General features: G+C 38.8%; 1 protein-coding gene across 1 annotated transcript; it reads right to left on the bottom strand.

Annotated features, from left to right (window-relative positions):
- Positions 1 to 563: 563 nt before the first annotated feature.
- Positions 564 to 12,764, bottom strand: capn12 (calpain 12). Its single transcript, XM_029446550.1, has 21 exons — positions 12,405 to 12,764; positions 11,425 to 11,494; positions 10,129 to 10,247; positions 7,267 to 7,400; positions 6,968 to 7,139; positions 6,807 to 6,890; positions 6,138 to 6,223; positions 5,980 to 6,057; positions 5,064 to 5,245; positions 4,713 to 4,980; positions 4,394 to 4,477; positions 3,754 to 3,876; positions 2,951 to 2,987; positions 2,782 to 2,853; positions 2,640 to 2,685; positions 2,245 to 2,306; positions 1,870 to 1,938; positions 1,664 to 1,742; positions 1,381 to 1,497; positions 680 to 732; positions 564 to 590 (listed from the first exon to the last, which is right to left on the bottom strand). The coding sequence occupies exons 1-21, from the start codon at positions 12,603 to 12,605 to the stop codon at positions 564 to 566; spliced, it is 2,163 nt and encodes a 720-aa protein (XP_029302410.1). The 5' UTR covers positions 12,606 to 12,764.
- Between the last annotated feature and the right edge of the window lie 3,991 nt (positions 12,765 to 16,755).

Genomic DNA, 16,755 nt, shown 5'->3' on the forward strand with positions numbered 1-16,755 from the left:
GGAATAAAGACACCTTTGAACTAACATCTGCAATTATGAAATTAATTGTATTACAATATGGAGTAATATAACAGTATTACATAACAATGATTCTGCTGCTTACATATTATATGCACATATTGTACACATTATTGTTATTGTTAGTGTTATTGTGTATGTGTAACTGAATCCTAGTTTTCCTTTTTATTTCTGCCTTTAGTGCTACTTTTATATTCTTTGTTCTAATGTATTGTTTTATTCTATTATTACATTTCTTATTCATTCTAATGTGTACTTCTTTTCTGTGTGTGTAGTGTGGACTGGGTTAAACTGCCTTTCATTGTGCATGCTATATTGTATAAAGCTGAACCTAGATCCTATATCAAGGCTAAAGCCATTAGTATGAAAAAAGAGATAAGATGAAGCATAAAGAATAAAACAACGGCAAAGTAAAGCATGAACTAAGTCACCGCTGTTGCTTTGGAATAAGGCACACAGTTTATGTTTGTCGTCTATGTTTTAGAATCAACAGCATGCTGTGGCTCAGCTGGGTCTGAGATGGAGACCATCTTCACAAAGCCTCTTCACAATATCAGGAACTGAAGCAGCCACTGTGGACGAACAACAGAGAGCAGAAACTGAAAATCTAAAAACCTGTTCAGCAAGAACACACAACAGAGTATAATTGGCAGATACTCACAATGTTGATCCCTCTGTCTTTCACCTCTTGACTGGTCTCTGATTCGTACAGAGCTGAGGAGAAGAAGGGGAGGAAATGACTGCATACAGTAACTTCTGCATCAAGTTTAGTGTTCATTTTTCATGGATCCTGGCAAGTATCCTTCATTTCTTTAGTGATAGTCCCAATATGCATAGTATATATATATATATATATATATATATATATATATATATATATATATATATATATATATATATATATATATATATATACTATGCATATATCTGTTATATAAACAAACACATGTAGATAATCTAAAAGCAAATTGTAAATTGTCACTTAGTGTAATATCATGAGAGATAAAATAAGATACAATTGTGTTATTGTTGAAGACGCATATACTTTGATACTAATAAAACAATGTTCAAATACTCCATTACAAGTAAAAGTACAGAAGTATTATGAGCCAAATATACTTTGTTCTGCAGTAGAACATCACTCCTGTGACCTTATATAATATTATATATGACATTATTAGAGTTTAGTGCAGATGGGTCAAACATATAAAACAAATACTACTTGAGCTTCCTGAAATAATCACATAAATTATTTGTTTAGCTTGTGCAAGTAATTGACATTCATCATTGGTCAGTCTTTTCGTGTTTTTGGTAAAGTGTTGCGTAGCTACAAAGATGTGTGTGTGTGTGTGTGTGTGTTACCGAAAAGTTTTTGCATCCTGGTGACACATGACACAAAGCCATGGAAGGGCATGTGAAGCTCTCCGGAGGCAAAGCGCTCAGACAGCAGATTAACTACCTTGCTATCACACTGCATCCCTGGGAAACAGAAGAGTGAACGAAGGTGTGAAAACAAAACAGCAGCAACCATATGTGCACATGCTGGAGTGTGTGTGTGTGTGTGTGTGTGTGTGTGTGTGTGTGTGTGTGTGTGTGTGTGTGTGTGTGTGAGTGTGTGTGTGTGTGTGTGTGTGTGTGTCCATACCAACAGCTTGCAGCGCTGTGCTGAGTTCAAAGGGGCTCATGGACCCAGAGGAGTTCTCATCGAACTGGAAAAAGATGGACTGAAAAAGAAAGCGGCATTTGAATAAGTAATGATGTCACGACTCACACCCACACACACACACACACACACACACACACACACACACACACACACACACACACACACACACACACACAGAGCTGTACCTGCAGATGGCGTAGACTGGACAGCAGGGTCTCTGTTTGTTTACGGCTGAGACTGGAGCGCCCTTTAGTCTGCCAGCTGAGTTAAGGACATCGCAACAGGACAGAAGAACGGTAAAGTTATGAGGAACGAGGGCGGCATGATGACTCAACCACAGGACCGGGGGATCGAACCCCGCCAGCAAAAATCTGCCCCATTGAAGTTTGAAACTAGCAGAGATAAATGAAGTGGTAAACATGTTAACTTATAAAAAAGTAAACCAGAGAGTAAACCAGACGTATATGCGGTATAGTCAAAGTCTAAAGAGGATCATACTGAACTGCAAGGAGGCTGAATTGTGAGTTTTATCAAAGAACATTCTGAGGTCAAAAGGATACATCCTCTCCGAAGATGAGCTGTCGGCACGTCTCCAGTGGCAGATGGTAATCTTTGTCAAGAGCTGTGATTACGGGAAGAAAGGCACAGTTTGATGAAGAGGGTTTAAATTGGATTAAGATGAGGAAAGGTGAAGGTGAGGACGAGTGTAGCCACTTTTATTACTTAACTAAGCTCAATGTACTCTATCTGACTGCAGCTACATGAGCCTCTGTCTAGACTGGTGGTGACCCCCGAGGCTCCACCGGGCCTACTTTTGTGGGGACGTGTCACTACTTTGCTCCCATCTAGTGTCCACTACGGGTATCATATAGTCAAATATCACTTCTAATGAAGCTTTGTGTCATTTTCAGATGCAGCTAAAACATGAAAAACCTGATATAATGAAGATTTTAACCTGTGTTGAACAGCTTCATGAGTTCCTTGGCGTTCAGTCTGTCATCCTGCCGGGGGAGACAGAAGAAATCCTGTTACCTAAAGCCCCAAATTCACACTTTTAGTAAATAAAGTAATGTAATACAGCGAGGAGAACTTCTTACTGGGCTAGCATCCTCATCAAAAGTCTTCTGAACTCTCATTCGATCCACCGGGGAGACGGGAGTTGCCATAACCTGTTCAGCACAAAGACACCCAACAAACATAAACACACTATAATCTTACGGTTAGCTGCTGTTGGCTGGCGTGTGTCGACGAGACCACTAAACTCACCGGGAGTAAGCCAGAGGAGCAGGTAAAGTCCTGAGTCCTGGAACACAAAGTCCACACCTGTTTGTCTCTTAAATTACACTTTTATATGGTTTGAATATCAAGTATTACAAGCAAAATGTAGGCTACATTAAAGTATTCAAAATAAAGTTACTAATTATGCTTAACGGTCCCCTTTAGACCTTAAAAAGATTCAGGACTTCAGGGGGTGCAGCCACATAACTGAAAACACCCGCGTGGCCATGCAGGGCCTTTAAACTATGAGAAGGTGTCTTATGTTGTAAGTTGATTACATGCTTTGTATTTAGCTGTGAAATAAAAATTGTAAATACTCAAGTAAAGTAACCATACCTCTTGCGTAAATGTACTTAGTTACTTTCCACCACTGTACAATACCTATAGAGTATTATTAAAATGGTTTGCCATAAAACGAGAAAACAAACTACAATAATCTCCACTACTGGAAAACAAAGATGATTATTATAATCAGAGTACTTGTACTAGCACTCTGTATAATTGACTGTTGTTGCTTTTTATCAGCCTATTAAAGTTGAGACTAATATAAATACACATTAGTATAATGTTGTACATTTGTGACTATGAGAGGAGGAGGAGGGAGCCCTCAGAAAGTGTTGAGGGACGCACATAACAATTACAAAAGGTGGATGTAAATGGAGACGTTTTTTGTCTGACACCAGGTTATTATTATAAAAGAAGGAGAGAAGAAATGACATTCAGCTAAGTAGACTTCCCTTAATTTGTGTCCCATATTTTAGGCCCCCAAAGATTCATCCCCTCCATCTTACCCCAGATAGTTTTCAGTCTTGGAGAAAATGCGGACATAGAACTCTGCGGACTGGTTGGGTCGATATGTGGACGCCACGATGATGTAGTTCCCCGGGTCCAGATGCAATTTCCTCCACGTACCCCTGTGGGACAAATGAATGAGTAACATTTAAGTTTGTAGACTATACTTTTAATGTGTTTAATAGCTGCCACCGTCAGGGCCATGTCCAACAAAAAATACTGTTTTATGGATTATCTCTGTTGTTTTATCTGTTTGTCCTTTATTTTGTTTTGGCAGCCCTGGCCACATTAATGTCTTCTTCTTTTTGGATGATAAAGTACATTTTTATTTGAGTGTATTTTAAATGTCTCACTAGATAACAAAAACAATTTATTTCAGGCAAGTATGCTAATTAAAAATGGTCACTTAAGATCATTGGAGTTTATCTCAAATTGTATACAAATGTCAAGGGACTAAAATCCTTTTCAATCATTCATTCTGTTCTTCAAGCTTTGCATTAAGTTGGAAAATGACTTGTCTTGTGTGGAAGCAGATTTGTTACATTGAAGTACAATTTTTTAGGGATTTCACTCGATACAGCGCACAGTTAGCACAATATATAAGACGTTTTACTCTTATTTCTCATGATGGTGTTTTACCTCTGAGCCTTATATTTCCCAGAGCGACCCACGGGGCGATTTGTCTTGAAGAAGTTGCGGCTCAGACACGCACCCTGAAGCTGTATGAAGAAAGATATTACAAGTTCCTCCTTTTATAAAACTATTACTCTTAATATAAGATGATTCTTATATAAATTGTAATAGATAATGAAAACATATTTATCTATCGCCCATGAGAGACTCACCTCAGAAGGAACCTGCAAAAAAAGAAACAAAAAAACAAGTGTGAGTTTATTCAGAAACAGAATAAAGGTGCAGAGAGTCAAAATATGTAATAAATTAATTAATAAAAAAAGTAGATGTGACCTTGTAGATGAGGAAAGCGATGTAGAGGAAGTTGAGATTATCCTTCTGCCTGCGGTTTTTCTGCATCAGCTCCACCAGCACGGTGCACTGTTTGGCTTTCTGCTTCTGTTTCCCTGCTCTCTTCTTCTCCTCTGGGGTCATCGGCTCATTATCCTCGTCATCTTCATCATCTTCGTCATCTTCGTCATCTTCATCTTCCTCTTCTGGATGGTCCTGCTCCGTGAGAACCAGCTGGAACTGAGGATTCTTCCAGAACGATCCTGGGAGAAAGAAAGTTTGATTAATAAAAAATTAAAAGATCCAGGAAGTGCATATTTGTGCAAATATGAAGCCCTAAACATACGTTGGTATTTGCGGCTACCACCAGCAGAGCTTCCCGTTACCCACAATCCTTCATGTTCACTGATGGTCCAGGTAGACTGGGAGGCAGGAGAAGCAGGTGTGTTTCCCTCCTCAAGAGTGTCAGGGTTCACACTGCAGAGCTCCACGATGTCAAACAGGCCGCAGAAAGCCTTGACACTGATCCTGATTGAGAGAATGATTTACATCAGAGATCTTATGTAATTAAATATAAGACTCCACTACATCACAGAGGGAAATATTGTAGTTTTTACTGCACTACATTTGTCTGGCAGCTTTATTTCAGTTTACAGTTTTTGATCTCCTTTCTGTCCAGTAAAAGCCACGTATCTCTAAATTTGGTGATCTTAAGTGTTCTAAAGTGTTGCTTTATGGGTTGAGAAAATTCTCCTACTTTTTAAGATAAGCAAACTATTTAAAAACCCTCTTGGATCATCTGGATAATGCACGGTCACAAAGCTGTTTTGTTTGGCTTTTTTTATTGGCTCATGAAAAGTTGTCTTTTTAGATATACGTGGTTTTTACAGGACGCTACCAACATATGTTATAGATTATGATGCATTGCTGTAGATTAAACTACCCAACAGTGTGTGAAGTAGTTACAATGAGCATAACAGCACAAATCTACAGCAGTAAAATGCTACATACACATTAATGCAGCGGTAATATTAATACAGACACATCATATATCATAGTAAAACACCAGCAGAGAAAATGTTACTGCACATTGACTACTTTTACTTTTCATACTATACATACACTTTGCTGAGAAAACCTACAGACTTTGTAAGTGAAGTATGGTGTTGAATGCAGGACTTTCGCTTGTAGTTTAAGTATTTTCCCAGTGTGGCAGTAGTACTTAATTAAAGGAGGAGGAAGTTTTATTATCTGCAACATACCAGAATTCTCCATCTTCTTTCTTTTTCAGCTCAATCCTTTCCTTCTCTGCTTTGACCACGTCATCCCACTCCTTACCCCTGCAGTCACACACATACAAGGAGAAACTGAGTGAGTGCGCTCGCTTTATGAAACGTGCACAAACAGGAAGCTTCCTCACTTGTCACTCCAGGGACCACGATATTCGACAAAACCCCAGGGGTTCCTCAGCCTCAGCAACCAAATCTCCTCCGACGCTTTCGTCACCTGAAAAGTCGAGAGACAAGAAACACATACAAGATTATTACAACATATACATATACAATTATTTACAAACAAATTATTGTTTTAGTTTTATGTTCTGCCGCTTTCTATCGTATCACATCAAAATCCAGAACAGCTACTAATAGACCGTGTGCTGAGATTTGTTTTGCCAACTATATAATTTCATATTATGGTGACATGGAATCATATGAGATGAAATGCTACGATATGTTATTTAAGATTAGACACGATGAGATTAGATCAAATCAGACTGGGTTAAAATGGGATGATAAGAGATTAAACAACATAAAATAATTCTATTTCAGTGAGATTATATTATATTAATTTAGATGAGATAAAAGTGAAATTAGGATGACATGCGATGACATGCGATGGTTATATTATATTAGATGAGATTAGATTCCATTTGATTTAATCTAAATGGGCTGAGATGCGATTAAATTAGATTACATTATGTTTCAATGAGATTATATGACATTGAATTACATTAGATTATAAAATGACATGAAGTAAAATGACATGAAATGGTTTTAGAAGTCTTTGTGGAGAAACTGAGTCTACTGACCTTGTCGGTGTCGGTGATGGCGTAAGCGTGGCCCTTTATCAGCCCGTCTCCTGTCACTTTACCAATCTCACGGGCGCTGCTGGCCTGTGAAGACAAAGAGAGGAGCTCAAGTGGATATGAAGTAACATCCAGCAGTGTACTTTTCGATGTGTGATATGTACCTGGATGAAGCAGCTGAGCAGGCTGCCTCGAGACAGGGCGGCTGTCAGAGACCTCCAGAGGACTCGAGGGGTGCGAGATGAGACCTTCATCGAGTATGCGATGCCTCCTGTGAAATCCTCCATCCCCTCGGAAATGTTGCCCCCCTTCAGGCTTCCGTAGGATCCAACTAACCTACACACGATAAGATGAGCAAGTGTATTTCAAATCAAATCACTGTAGCGACACACACACACAGAAAAGGAGTGGGTGATCTCAGACATTACAACCCAGGAACATATGCTTGGTGGTGGCAACTGACTTGGCATAGGCCTTCTCCACCAGGGCGCTCCAATATTCGTGGCGGGTGTCAGAGTAGCTGAAAAGCAGACGGCCCTCGCGAACTGGCAGCCTGTCATCCACAACCACCTCCACCCACTCACCATACTGCCAGAACTGCACAGGGAGAAGGATGGTGAGAATAGAGCAGAAATGGATGTAATGAATCAGGAGGAAAGTTAATGAGGAGAACCACCTGAACTTTATGTCTCAAATATTTGCCTTTAACCGGCAACGACTGATTTTTATGTTTCCTTTCGTTGGACAAACAATTTGTGGACTGTGACAATGAGATGTTTTTTTTTTATCTTGATAAGAGAGCTCTTGACCACTGGTCAAATGTTCTCTTACCAAAGAGAAGAGCACAAATACAAATCAATGGGTACTAACAATATCGCGTCCTGCATAAGGCCCAGAAACATGCAATAAAGCTCAGTAGAGCGGAGTAATTATCTGTGGGTTCATCACTATGAGCAACTTTCACATGAAACTAGTCATAAGATCCATTGTTATTGTAGAAATATTTATTACTGCCTCTTTGAAGCAACATTAGCTGACTTTTAACTGAAAAAAATTACAAATTAAAGTTGAATTCAGAGGTAATACAACACACAATTCAGAGGTTTTGTTGCTACATCCTTGGTCTGGTGTGACTGTGAGCTTATAGTGGCTAATGTTAGCAAACTAGGTAGATGTGCTGGATAAAGGACTTTACAAAGTCTACTGGACATGGGCTTGGATGATGATAAAGTTACAGCATACTGTATATGTATACATTTTATTAAAATGATTTAGATTTGGGGCTTTTTATTTATATATCTCATTGAACTATGACTGCATTCTAAGGTTTGTATTATTTTATTCCATTTTTGCTATGTAATTTAATCTTTTATTCATTTATTTCTAGCTTGAATGCCTCAAGGTTTGACCGAATGATAGGTCAAAACATCATTTAACATGTATACTGGAATTATAATGTATGTTCACCCAACGTTTGGCACATTTTATAGACAATCTTTTTTACATCTTATGTAACTCACTTTAAATTGCTGAAAACTGCTGCACATAAACTTTTCTTCTCAAACCATGTGATATTGTACTCACATGACATATCCAAGCACAAATCAGAGACAATAACATGTTCAGAGAGAATAAAAAAAAGAATGAAATACGAAAAAACCCTGTGATCTGTAAAAGGACGAATTAAATGAACACACTGTTCTCTTGTTAGACTAAATGTATTAAACCACCACCCAAGGCAGTTACTGGTCATGACTAAGGGTGTGTACTGTACTGCACAACAGCAGCCGAGAGCAGGCCTGCACTGGCCTTTCATCGTAACAGTAACAGCTGTGTGTGTGTGTGTGTGTGTGTGTGTGTGTGTGTGTGTGTGTGTGTGTGTGTGTGTGTGTGTGTGTGTGTGTGTGGGTGTGTGTGTGTGTGTGTGTCTCTCAGGGGTTGTCCCAACCTGTATGTCTGGACTGCTCTCCCATCACCCTGATAGTTTCCAGTCCTTCTGTCCTGCTTGTTAAGTCATGTCACATTCTCCCTAACAGTCTCTAAAAGGTCCAACGCTCCGGGGTAAAATGATCACTTTGAGAAGATTGATATGTGCAGGTCAGAGCCTATGAATGATAAACTCTCTAGATTCGATCACTTCTAATAATGTAGGTTTTATGTTTGTCTCATCACTGTGCAGTGATGGCTGCGGGATGAGTTGATACCTGTTGATCCGTTAATGAAATGCCAGAGCTGCAGCACGGGAGATAAAGTGGTACACAATTCACTTAATTATAAAAAAGGAAAAGTCTAAAAGAATAAAGTCAAATCAGATAAAACATGAATTACTTCAGAGACAGAGAGTCCTTTCTTACATGAAGTTACACAACATGAGCACGTGTGTATAAATCAAACTTAATCTTTTATATCTATAATGTGCTTAAATTGTAACACACACAACACACACCGTGTGTCATACTTGGCCTGTGACCAGCACTGATTCAGCTTCATGGTAGTTCAGGCAGAAAGAGAAAGTCATTTTATAGTTGCATATTCGATATAATGCTAAATTAAGTTTGATTAATTAAATTAATTTGATTAAACATAAATGAAATTAGGAATATGAAACATGTAACTTCAATATTATTTGAAATAATAAATATCATGAAACTAGATTTTTACAGAGGGACCTTCTCAAGGTGAACCAAATTGTTGGTGGTCATGTTGCATTGTGGGTAATGTAGGTGCCAGATTTTGACAAGGAAGAAGAAAGTGTGGAAAGAAACTATGTTATATCCGCTAATGTTGATCTATTTTTTTAAACTGTCCATCCTGATTTATGCAATGCTATGGAAGTGCACTACTTCTTGAAAGCAGAGTAGGATTTGTCGGTTTGAAAGCCAACCCCAGATCTATCGTTATTCGCCTCAATATATATATTTGTTTTGTCACAGTGTTCGACATTTGTGTAGCTTCCTCTTGGATGCGTGCTAACGATCTGGCACTTGGTGGCTACGTTTTTATAGAGGTCGACGCCCAAAAACGTCCCAGACGCCGCAGAAAGTAAAGAGAAAATACAGGCAATAGACAGGATCTCTGCAGAGACACAGCCACACACTTATAGTGCGTCATAAATGATGATTGAGAGTTATTATTCTGGCATGAGTCTATAATTTCATCTCATTGTTCCCTATAGGCCCTTATTATATCAATATTGTCCTTTCATTGTGCATATTCTGAAATGGTCAGCAGCAAACAAGGTGTGAGTGTCAGCCTGTTTGGTTGTAGGTCTAATTAGCAAGTCAGAGGTCAGGGAGTCAGAGTTCTGTGTTGGACATCTACTCACCCTGAAATGGAAGATCCCTGCATAAGGCTTGGACAGGCTTTGGTTGGGTGGCACCACCTTCACAAAGAGTTTGGGGTGCATGGTGAGACATGACAGGGCCGCCAGCAGCCAACAGTTACCTGAAAAACAGAGAGAAACACATGAAACTGGTATGGAGACACCGAATGCAGATTCTTAGTGTTTTGTAATGAATGATTAGTTTTTACGAAAGAGCCCAGAAGGCACTTGACGGCAATGCTTTTCAGGCTGGTAAAACACACACACACACACACACACACACACACACACACACACACACACACACACACACACACACACACACACACACACAGAGTGACACACAAGCCTAATAAGCCACATTCCTCTACGACAGCAAACATCTGTTCCATGTTGTGTCTCAAAATGTCCCAAGAAAACACATCACACAAACACAAGAAGAAGAACACAAGGTTGGTATTGATCTGCCACGTAAGAGGTTCAATATGTAAGATTTAAAACATTAAAACAATGAACTAACATTACCAACAGAATGGGAAGAGGTAACAGTGTTGACGTCATGTCAAAGACGTCTATGTGTTGTGTTGCAGAGATATCTACTGAAATTAGCAGCCTGACTGGCAGTTCAGCTCCAGTCTGCCCTCAGTACAGAGGGAGGAGAAGCATCGCTGCCTGACCATGGATGTATTGTGAATTTCCATACTCGAGATTGTATGGACACAGTTGTATGGACCCTATATTTTTGGAGCAGGTGGCTCGGATTTACACATTGAACCTTTAACATATCTGCAGGTACCTGGTGACATAAACCATCAATTTAGAAATCCCAGAGGAGGAAAGAAGTTTGCTAATGAGCAGAAAACAATCTTCTAGTTCACCACAAATAAGAAACACACTGAACAAGAGGGATTTGTGGAGAATGTGGGCTGTTAAAGGCTATGATTGGGTCTGGACCCACACAGATTTGAGGTTTAGGAAACACAGAGTGTCTCTCCTCTTGCCCCCTCACTGTGTGTTTGAAGTTTGGTCCCTGGCGCTGTGCGGTGCAGACATCGAGTTCTGTATGAAGTCATTGCATTTGACTGTAATAAATTAAATAGGAACAAACTGAACTGTGTGGAGGAGTGTTTCAGCTTTTGCTAATGTGGTTTTAACTTTCTTTTTTTTAAAAGGATGTTGTGCAATGCCAGTTTATTACAATGCCGCATTAGATGTCCAAGTCTCTCACTCCTCTGGGAGGGTAGATGAGAAGTGGGGAGGAGAGGCGTGGAAGTTGAAGTTTTCCTGATGTGTACTCACCCAGTTGGCCCTGGCAGATGTCAGTGGTCCCAGTCGTGCCCTCCACAAACACAGCATTCTTACTGATTTCCTTCAGAGAGGCAGCAAACGGAGGACAATGTGAGCACAAGATAACACCACAAACATCATGAGTATATGCAATAAGAGAAGTTTTTTAAGAAAAGGTTAGAAGATTAATCTATTCGTCAATCACACGTAAAATCAATCAGCAACAATTTTGAAAATAAAAACACTTTTTTCAATGCAACAATAATTTTAATGCCAAAATATCACCAGTTCCAGCTTTTCAAGTATGAATATGTGCTGGTTCTTTTTAGTCATCTATGAACAGAAAACTGGGTAGCCCATATTTGGGTTTTGGACTGTTGATCGGACAAAACAAGACATTTGAAGAATTTGAGAAAATGTGAGGATTTCTATTTTCTGGCATTTAATTGACATTGAACAGATTAATCAAGTATAAAAATAATCATTAGTTTCAGCCCTGATGTACCTACAATTCTTAGTTCCCTCTTTTTATCCTAATGTATTATAACTTAAAAAGACATTACTTAAAAAATAAATACTTTGAGAAGGATGTGTTTTTTCTTTGGTTATATTCTATAGAAAACCTCTTTAGGTAACAAGTTCCTCAGACCTGAGCCACACCTGCTTGAATCATCAGCTACTGTCTACAACTGTTGATGGAGTCTCCGTGAATAACCAACGCCAAGAAAATATTGGGAAATACATTTCGCAATACTTTATTGTTAAAATGTACAAGTGGCCATTACATGCAGAACACTTTCATTTATATTGGTACGTCTCCAGAATATGTTTCAAATGCTGGCAGCATATTCTCACATATGTATTTCTTATGTCTTGGATCTTAGAGGAAGTTATTACATTACATGCATCATCATTGATTATTTTATCATTTACCAAAAACGCCCTTCAACGTCTAGATAACAACTGCATAACTCATGCATTTCTTTGTCTACCTTAGGTCGCTGCCACTTGATCGCTTTTTTTGGATCCAGATCTTCCGGGATACCGATGGACTCCTGCTCAGGTAGAAAGGTTGGATCAGCAAACAGCTTTCCGGACTTCAGACACTCTTCCAGGAGAGTCTTGAAGTCCTGATCCATGAACTTGATCGGGTTCTCGATGGAGCCCAGAGGTGCCTTCTTGTCGGTCGCCATGCTGTCAGTTAATTTGCACTCAAAACTCTTTATCTGCAAAATGTGTGAGCAGCCGGTGCTTATATACAGTTAAAAGCGCACACCCACCGGAGCCAGCGAGGGACACTCCTCGCTCTGCACAGTCCGGAAAGGTATGCGGAGCGCCGGGGGGCCGTGGAAAGCTGGAGTCGGAGTAATGACACGGTGCCAACAACCTCTTTGATCACCCTAATTTATTAACTATTCATTACTATCATCCCTGACAGAGCAAGCCTCGACCAGGCTGCAAGAAACAAAACTTCAGAGCCAGAGTACATGCCACCACCTGTAGCAAAAGTACAAAAAATGTTTTAGACAGAGAATCATAAAAAGCCAAAATGGTATTATTATTATTATTTGGCCTGATAATAATAATAATAATAATAATAATAATAATAATAATAATAATAATAATAATAATAATAATAATAATAATAATAATAATAAAAGAGTCCCATGTATGAGATGCAACATGTAGGAACATGAGAGCACATATCAAGCAGCACTGAGCCCATACACAAACAGAGAGAGTTGCAAGTGTAAATAAAATAAATAAATATGTAACCAAGTAAGATGTGGTTAATAGAAATAATATCATATAAAGTGGGTGAAATGTAAACTGTGTCTGTCTTGAATGGGAGGTTGCTTACATCAGCCTGCAGTAGCTCCTGTCAGTTGTCTCAAACTGACGCTAGGTGTCAGTCTACTCCACATAAAGGCACCAGACCACAAACCACCACATGTACTGTATGGAAGGGTTTACTGTAAATCATGGTGGTGGTGATAACGATAAATTAGGCCGTGAAGAGAAAGGCATCTTTAAAAAACTCCAGGTCCGTTAAAGAAAATGACACTTTTGAATGTCCCTGCTTACAAGATGTATAAGCAATATGTCAGATTGATTAGCAATTGTCAGTATTATTTTCCAACTATAGAAGAGGCCTGATAATGTGCTTTAATATAAGTTTTCTGAAACAGACACAAAACTCAAATAGTCTGTGTTTTTAAGCTGTGCTTTTAGCTAATGTTAAATGATGAATCTATCCCAATTTTACATTTTCAGTTTTGATTTACTCATTAAAATCTCTCTAAACATTCTTCTTTCTGTCCAGCCCTCATTTTGTAGATGGGATAAAAGAGGAGCTGATAAAAAATGCTGGTTGAACATCATTCAAACACAAGGCAGTAAAGGACAGGGCTCCTTATTGTAAAGAGGAAATGTTTATTATGAAGTCCGAGCTCTCTATTAACACAAATCAACACGTTTTTAATTGCTATTAGTGTAATAATAGTACTGCAAGCCATAGCATTTTCTACATTTTGGATAGAAGCATTTAGACTAGGCCTATTTTCTGTTTTAGAAAAGCGTTTGACTTAGTGTGCACCCTTGATAAAGGCTATATAAATATAAATATAAAATCTTTATCAATATTAATAAATACTTTATAAATACCATCAGTTAGATGTAAGACATTAATGAGGGCAAATATGTTGTTGCCAGTTTGGGAAAATCCTCTGTCCTCCTCCAGCAGATCATGTGCTTTGTCCTATGTAGCTCTTTAGTTCATCAGACTGCTCCAACAGACCACGGATGTGCTGGAAAATGACCACAATTCAAAAGTCTTAACTACTTATTAACTATTAAAGTCTTAATGGATTGTTGGAAGTCATTAATTACAATTTATTAATATTTATTTATTATTTATTAAAAGGGTGCTTTATTACAAAGTGATACCCTGAATTTAAGAAATAAAATAAAATAAAGCAATAATTTCTTATAAAACATAAAATAATACATAAAATATTACAATTTTCTTTATGTTTACTTTACAACACTTAACAATCACATCGAAATGTAAATAATCTACTCTAATCCAATTTAAAAAAAATGTGTTTCTAGAAAATTGATTGTCAGTGCTTCAACATGAGTCTTATTAACGGACATCTTTAGCATAATACCGGTGTGATAGACTATTCATGAGGACATGTTTTGATGTGATACCTATATTGACCAAACAGATTTTGTAAGGAGGTTTTTGGTCTCCTCATGTGAAGACCACTTGTGAACTCTGGGACTCAAATAATCTGAAGTGGACATCCAATTACCGTTCCCCTCCTCCCCGTCTCTCAGCCCTCTTGTGTCATGCCATTCATTAAATGTAGGTGGATATCCATCTCCAATAAACTGTTGTCCTGCGGTGCTCACTGCGGGCCTCTCCAGGCGTCTCCAGCCGTCCCTCCATAACACGCCTGATTACACTGAAAACGTGAGACTGACCTGGACTAAACAAACAAGAAGAATGGCGACATAGATCCGCCTAATGGTCACCATATAACTCCATTCATGGGCTCTCCATTATGTCCGTATGGTCTTTGAGGACGGGATTATCGGAAGCCTCAGTGACAAAGGTCAGAGGGCCGAGCAGACACTCCCACACCTCCATGACCTGCTCTGATCCCACGACCCTGCACCCGCAGCCCCCGGGTCTCTCTCTCTCTCTCTCCCCTGCTGGTTAACCGGCTTTGTCCCGGCCCGTTTTCTGCCGCATCACTCACACACATCACCGGACTGAGCAGTAGATAATCAGCCCCCAGCAGCATTTATGTTGATCTTATATATTAATTTCTATTTTATAGTGTTTTTATTCATTAATCATCTTTTTGTTCAGTGGTGGAAAGTGTTATTGTAGGCTACTTAAGTATAATTTTGAGATAATTATATTGTACTTCAGTTTATCCATTTTATGACACATTGTACTTCTACTCAGTGGAAAACATTGTGCTTTTTTAATCCACTATTAATTGGACAGCAGTAGTTAATTTGCAGATTATGATTTTTCACACAAAACACATGATCAGTTTATAAAATATCATATATTGTTATAGATTAAGCAGTCCAACATTATTTAAAGTAGTTAGAATCAGCTTCTCCAAAACCAGATGCTCTCTACATCTAAATGCATCAGTAATAATAATAATCGGATAGTAAAAAACATCATAATATAACTCTGATGGCGGCATTCTGCTCCATAATGAGTACTTTTACGTTACATTTTACTCATGAGTTCTGTAATATTTTACTTTTTCTTAAGTTAAGACCACTGGTATTGCATCAACATAATATTTAATCACAGTTTTAATGTGATATTTGTAAAATATAATGTAAAACATATTGAAATTTGTCATGAAATTCTTTGTTGTTATAGGGCTGTAGAATACATGTTATAGAAAGGAAAAAAACAATAATAGTAATAAAGCTTCCTTAATATCTAATGTCATTGAAACGCATGCAATAAATGAAACATAACCGGTGACAGGGGTCATTCGTTGTATGTGGAGATACTGGTGGAGGCGGTTAGAAGCTGCAGTTCACCTGCCCTTAGGCCTCCAGGAAACAAACACATGAAAGCATTTTCACCTGTCACTGCACTGAACTCTACCTCCTAACCTTCCTATGCATGCTATCCAGGCAACACCTGTGACCCCAGCACTGTGTAGGAAGGAGGTGGGCAGTGAGGGGTGTACACTCAAATCCAGTCTTTCTTGCACATGTGTGTGCGCATGTGTGTGCGTGTGTAATTACCTGAGCAACTGAATAACTGTGTGTGTGTTTGTGTCAGGTTCACAAGGAGGGTCACCAGGTGCAGCAAGAACAGAATAATGTGTGTGTGTTTATGAAAGACAAAGAGAGTAACAGACGTTTGAGACCAGTTTGTCAGAGAGCGTTTGAGCCGGCAGATGTTTGATTACCTCATCTCGTCCAGCTTCTTTAGGTTGTGATTTGGTTGTACTTTCGTTCACCCTTAAAGCTCTATATATAAACGATACACTGCAGGTGTGAAGGGACATTTGCCAGTAAACAGGGGAGAAAAATCCCCTTGTGCTAATATTCAGGTCAAAAAGCCCTTTCACATGACATCAAATCAACAATGTACTAAACAATAAAGCTTCACCTTTATTTACACCCAATCTAAATGTTACAGTGATGGTGTCAAATGGACACACAATGTACCATTTCATTAGGCCCAACAGCTCCACGAGGCTCAACAGGACGTTTGGATACCCCACCAACTGTTCATACATAACTGCTGTCAGTCAGCCTGTCCCTGTGCAGGCTGACGTTTAACTGCAA

The sequence above is a fragment of the Cottoperca gobio genome, chromosome 13 (assembly GCF_900634415.1).
Source record: "Cottoperca gobio chromosome 13, fCotGob3.1, whole genome shotgun sequence".
Classification (NCBI taxonomy): Eukaryota; Metazoa; Chordata; class Actinopteri; order Perciformes; family Bovichtidae; genus Cottoperca; species Cottoperca gobio.

Coding starts and splice junctions, on each gene's coding strand:
- capn12 (XM_029446550.1), bottom strand. CDS start 12,605: ATGGCGACCGACAAGAAGGCACCTCTGGGCTCCATCGAGAACCCGATC. Junction 7,140..7,266: donor GTGGAGAAGGCCTATGCCAA/GTCAGTTGCCAC, acceptor TATCGTGTGTAG/GTTAGTTGGATCCTACGGAA. Junction 5,246..5,979: donor AAAGAAGATGGAGAATTCTG/GTATGTTGCAGA, acceptor TCTCTCAATCAG/GATCAGTGTCAAGGCTTTCT.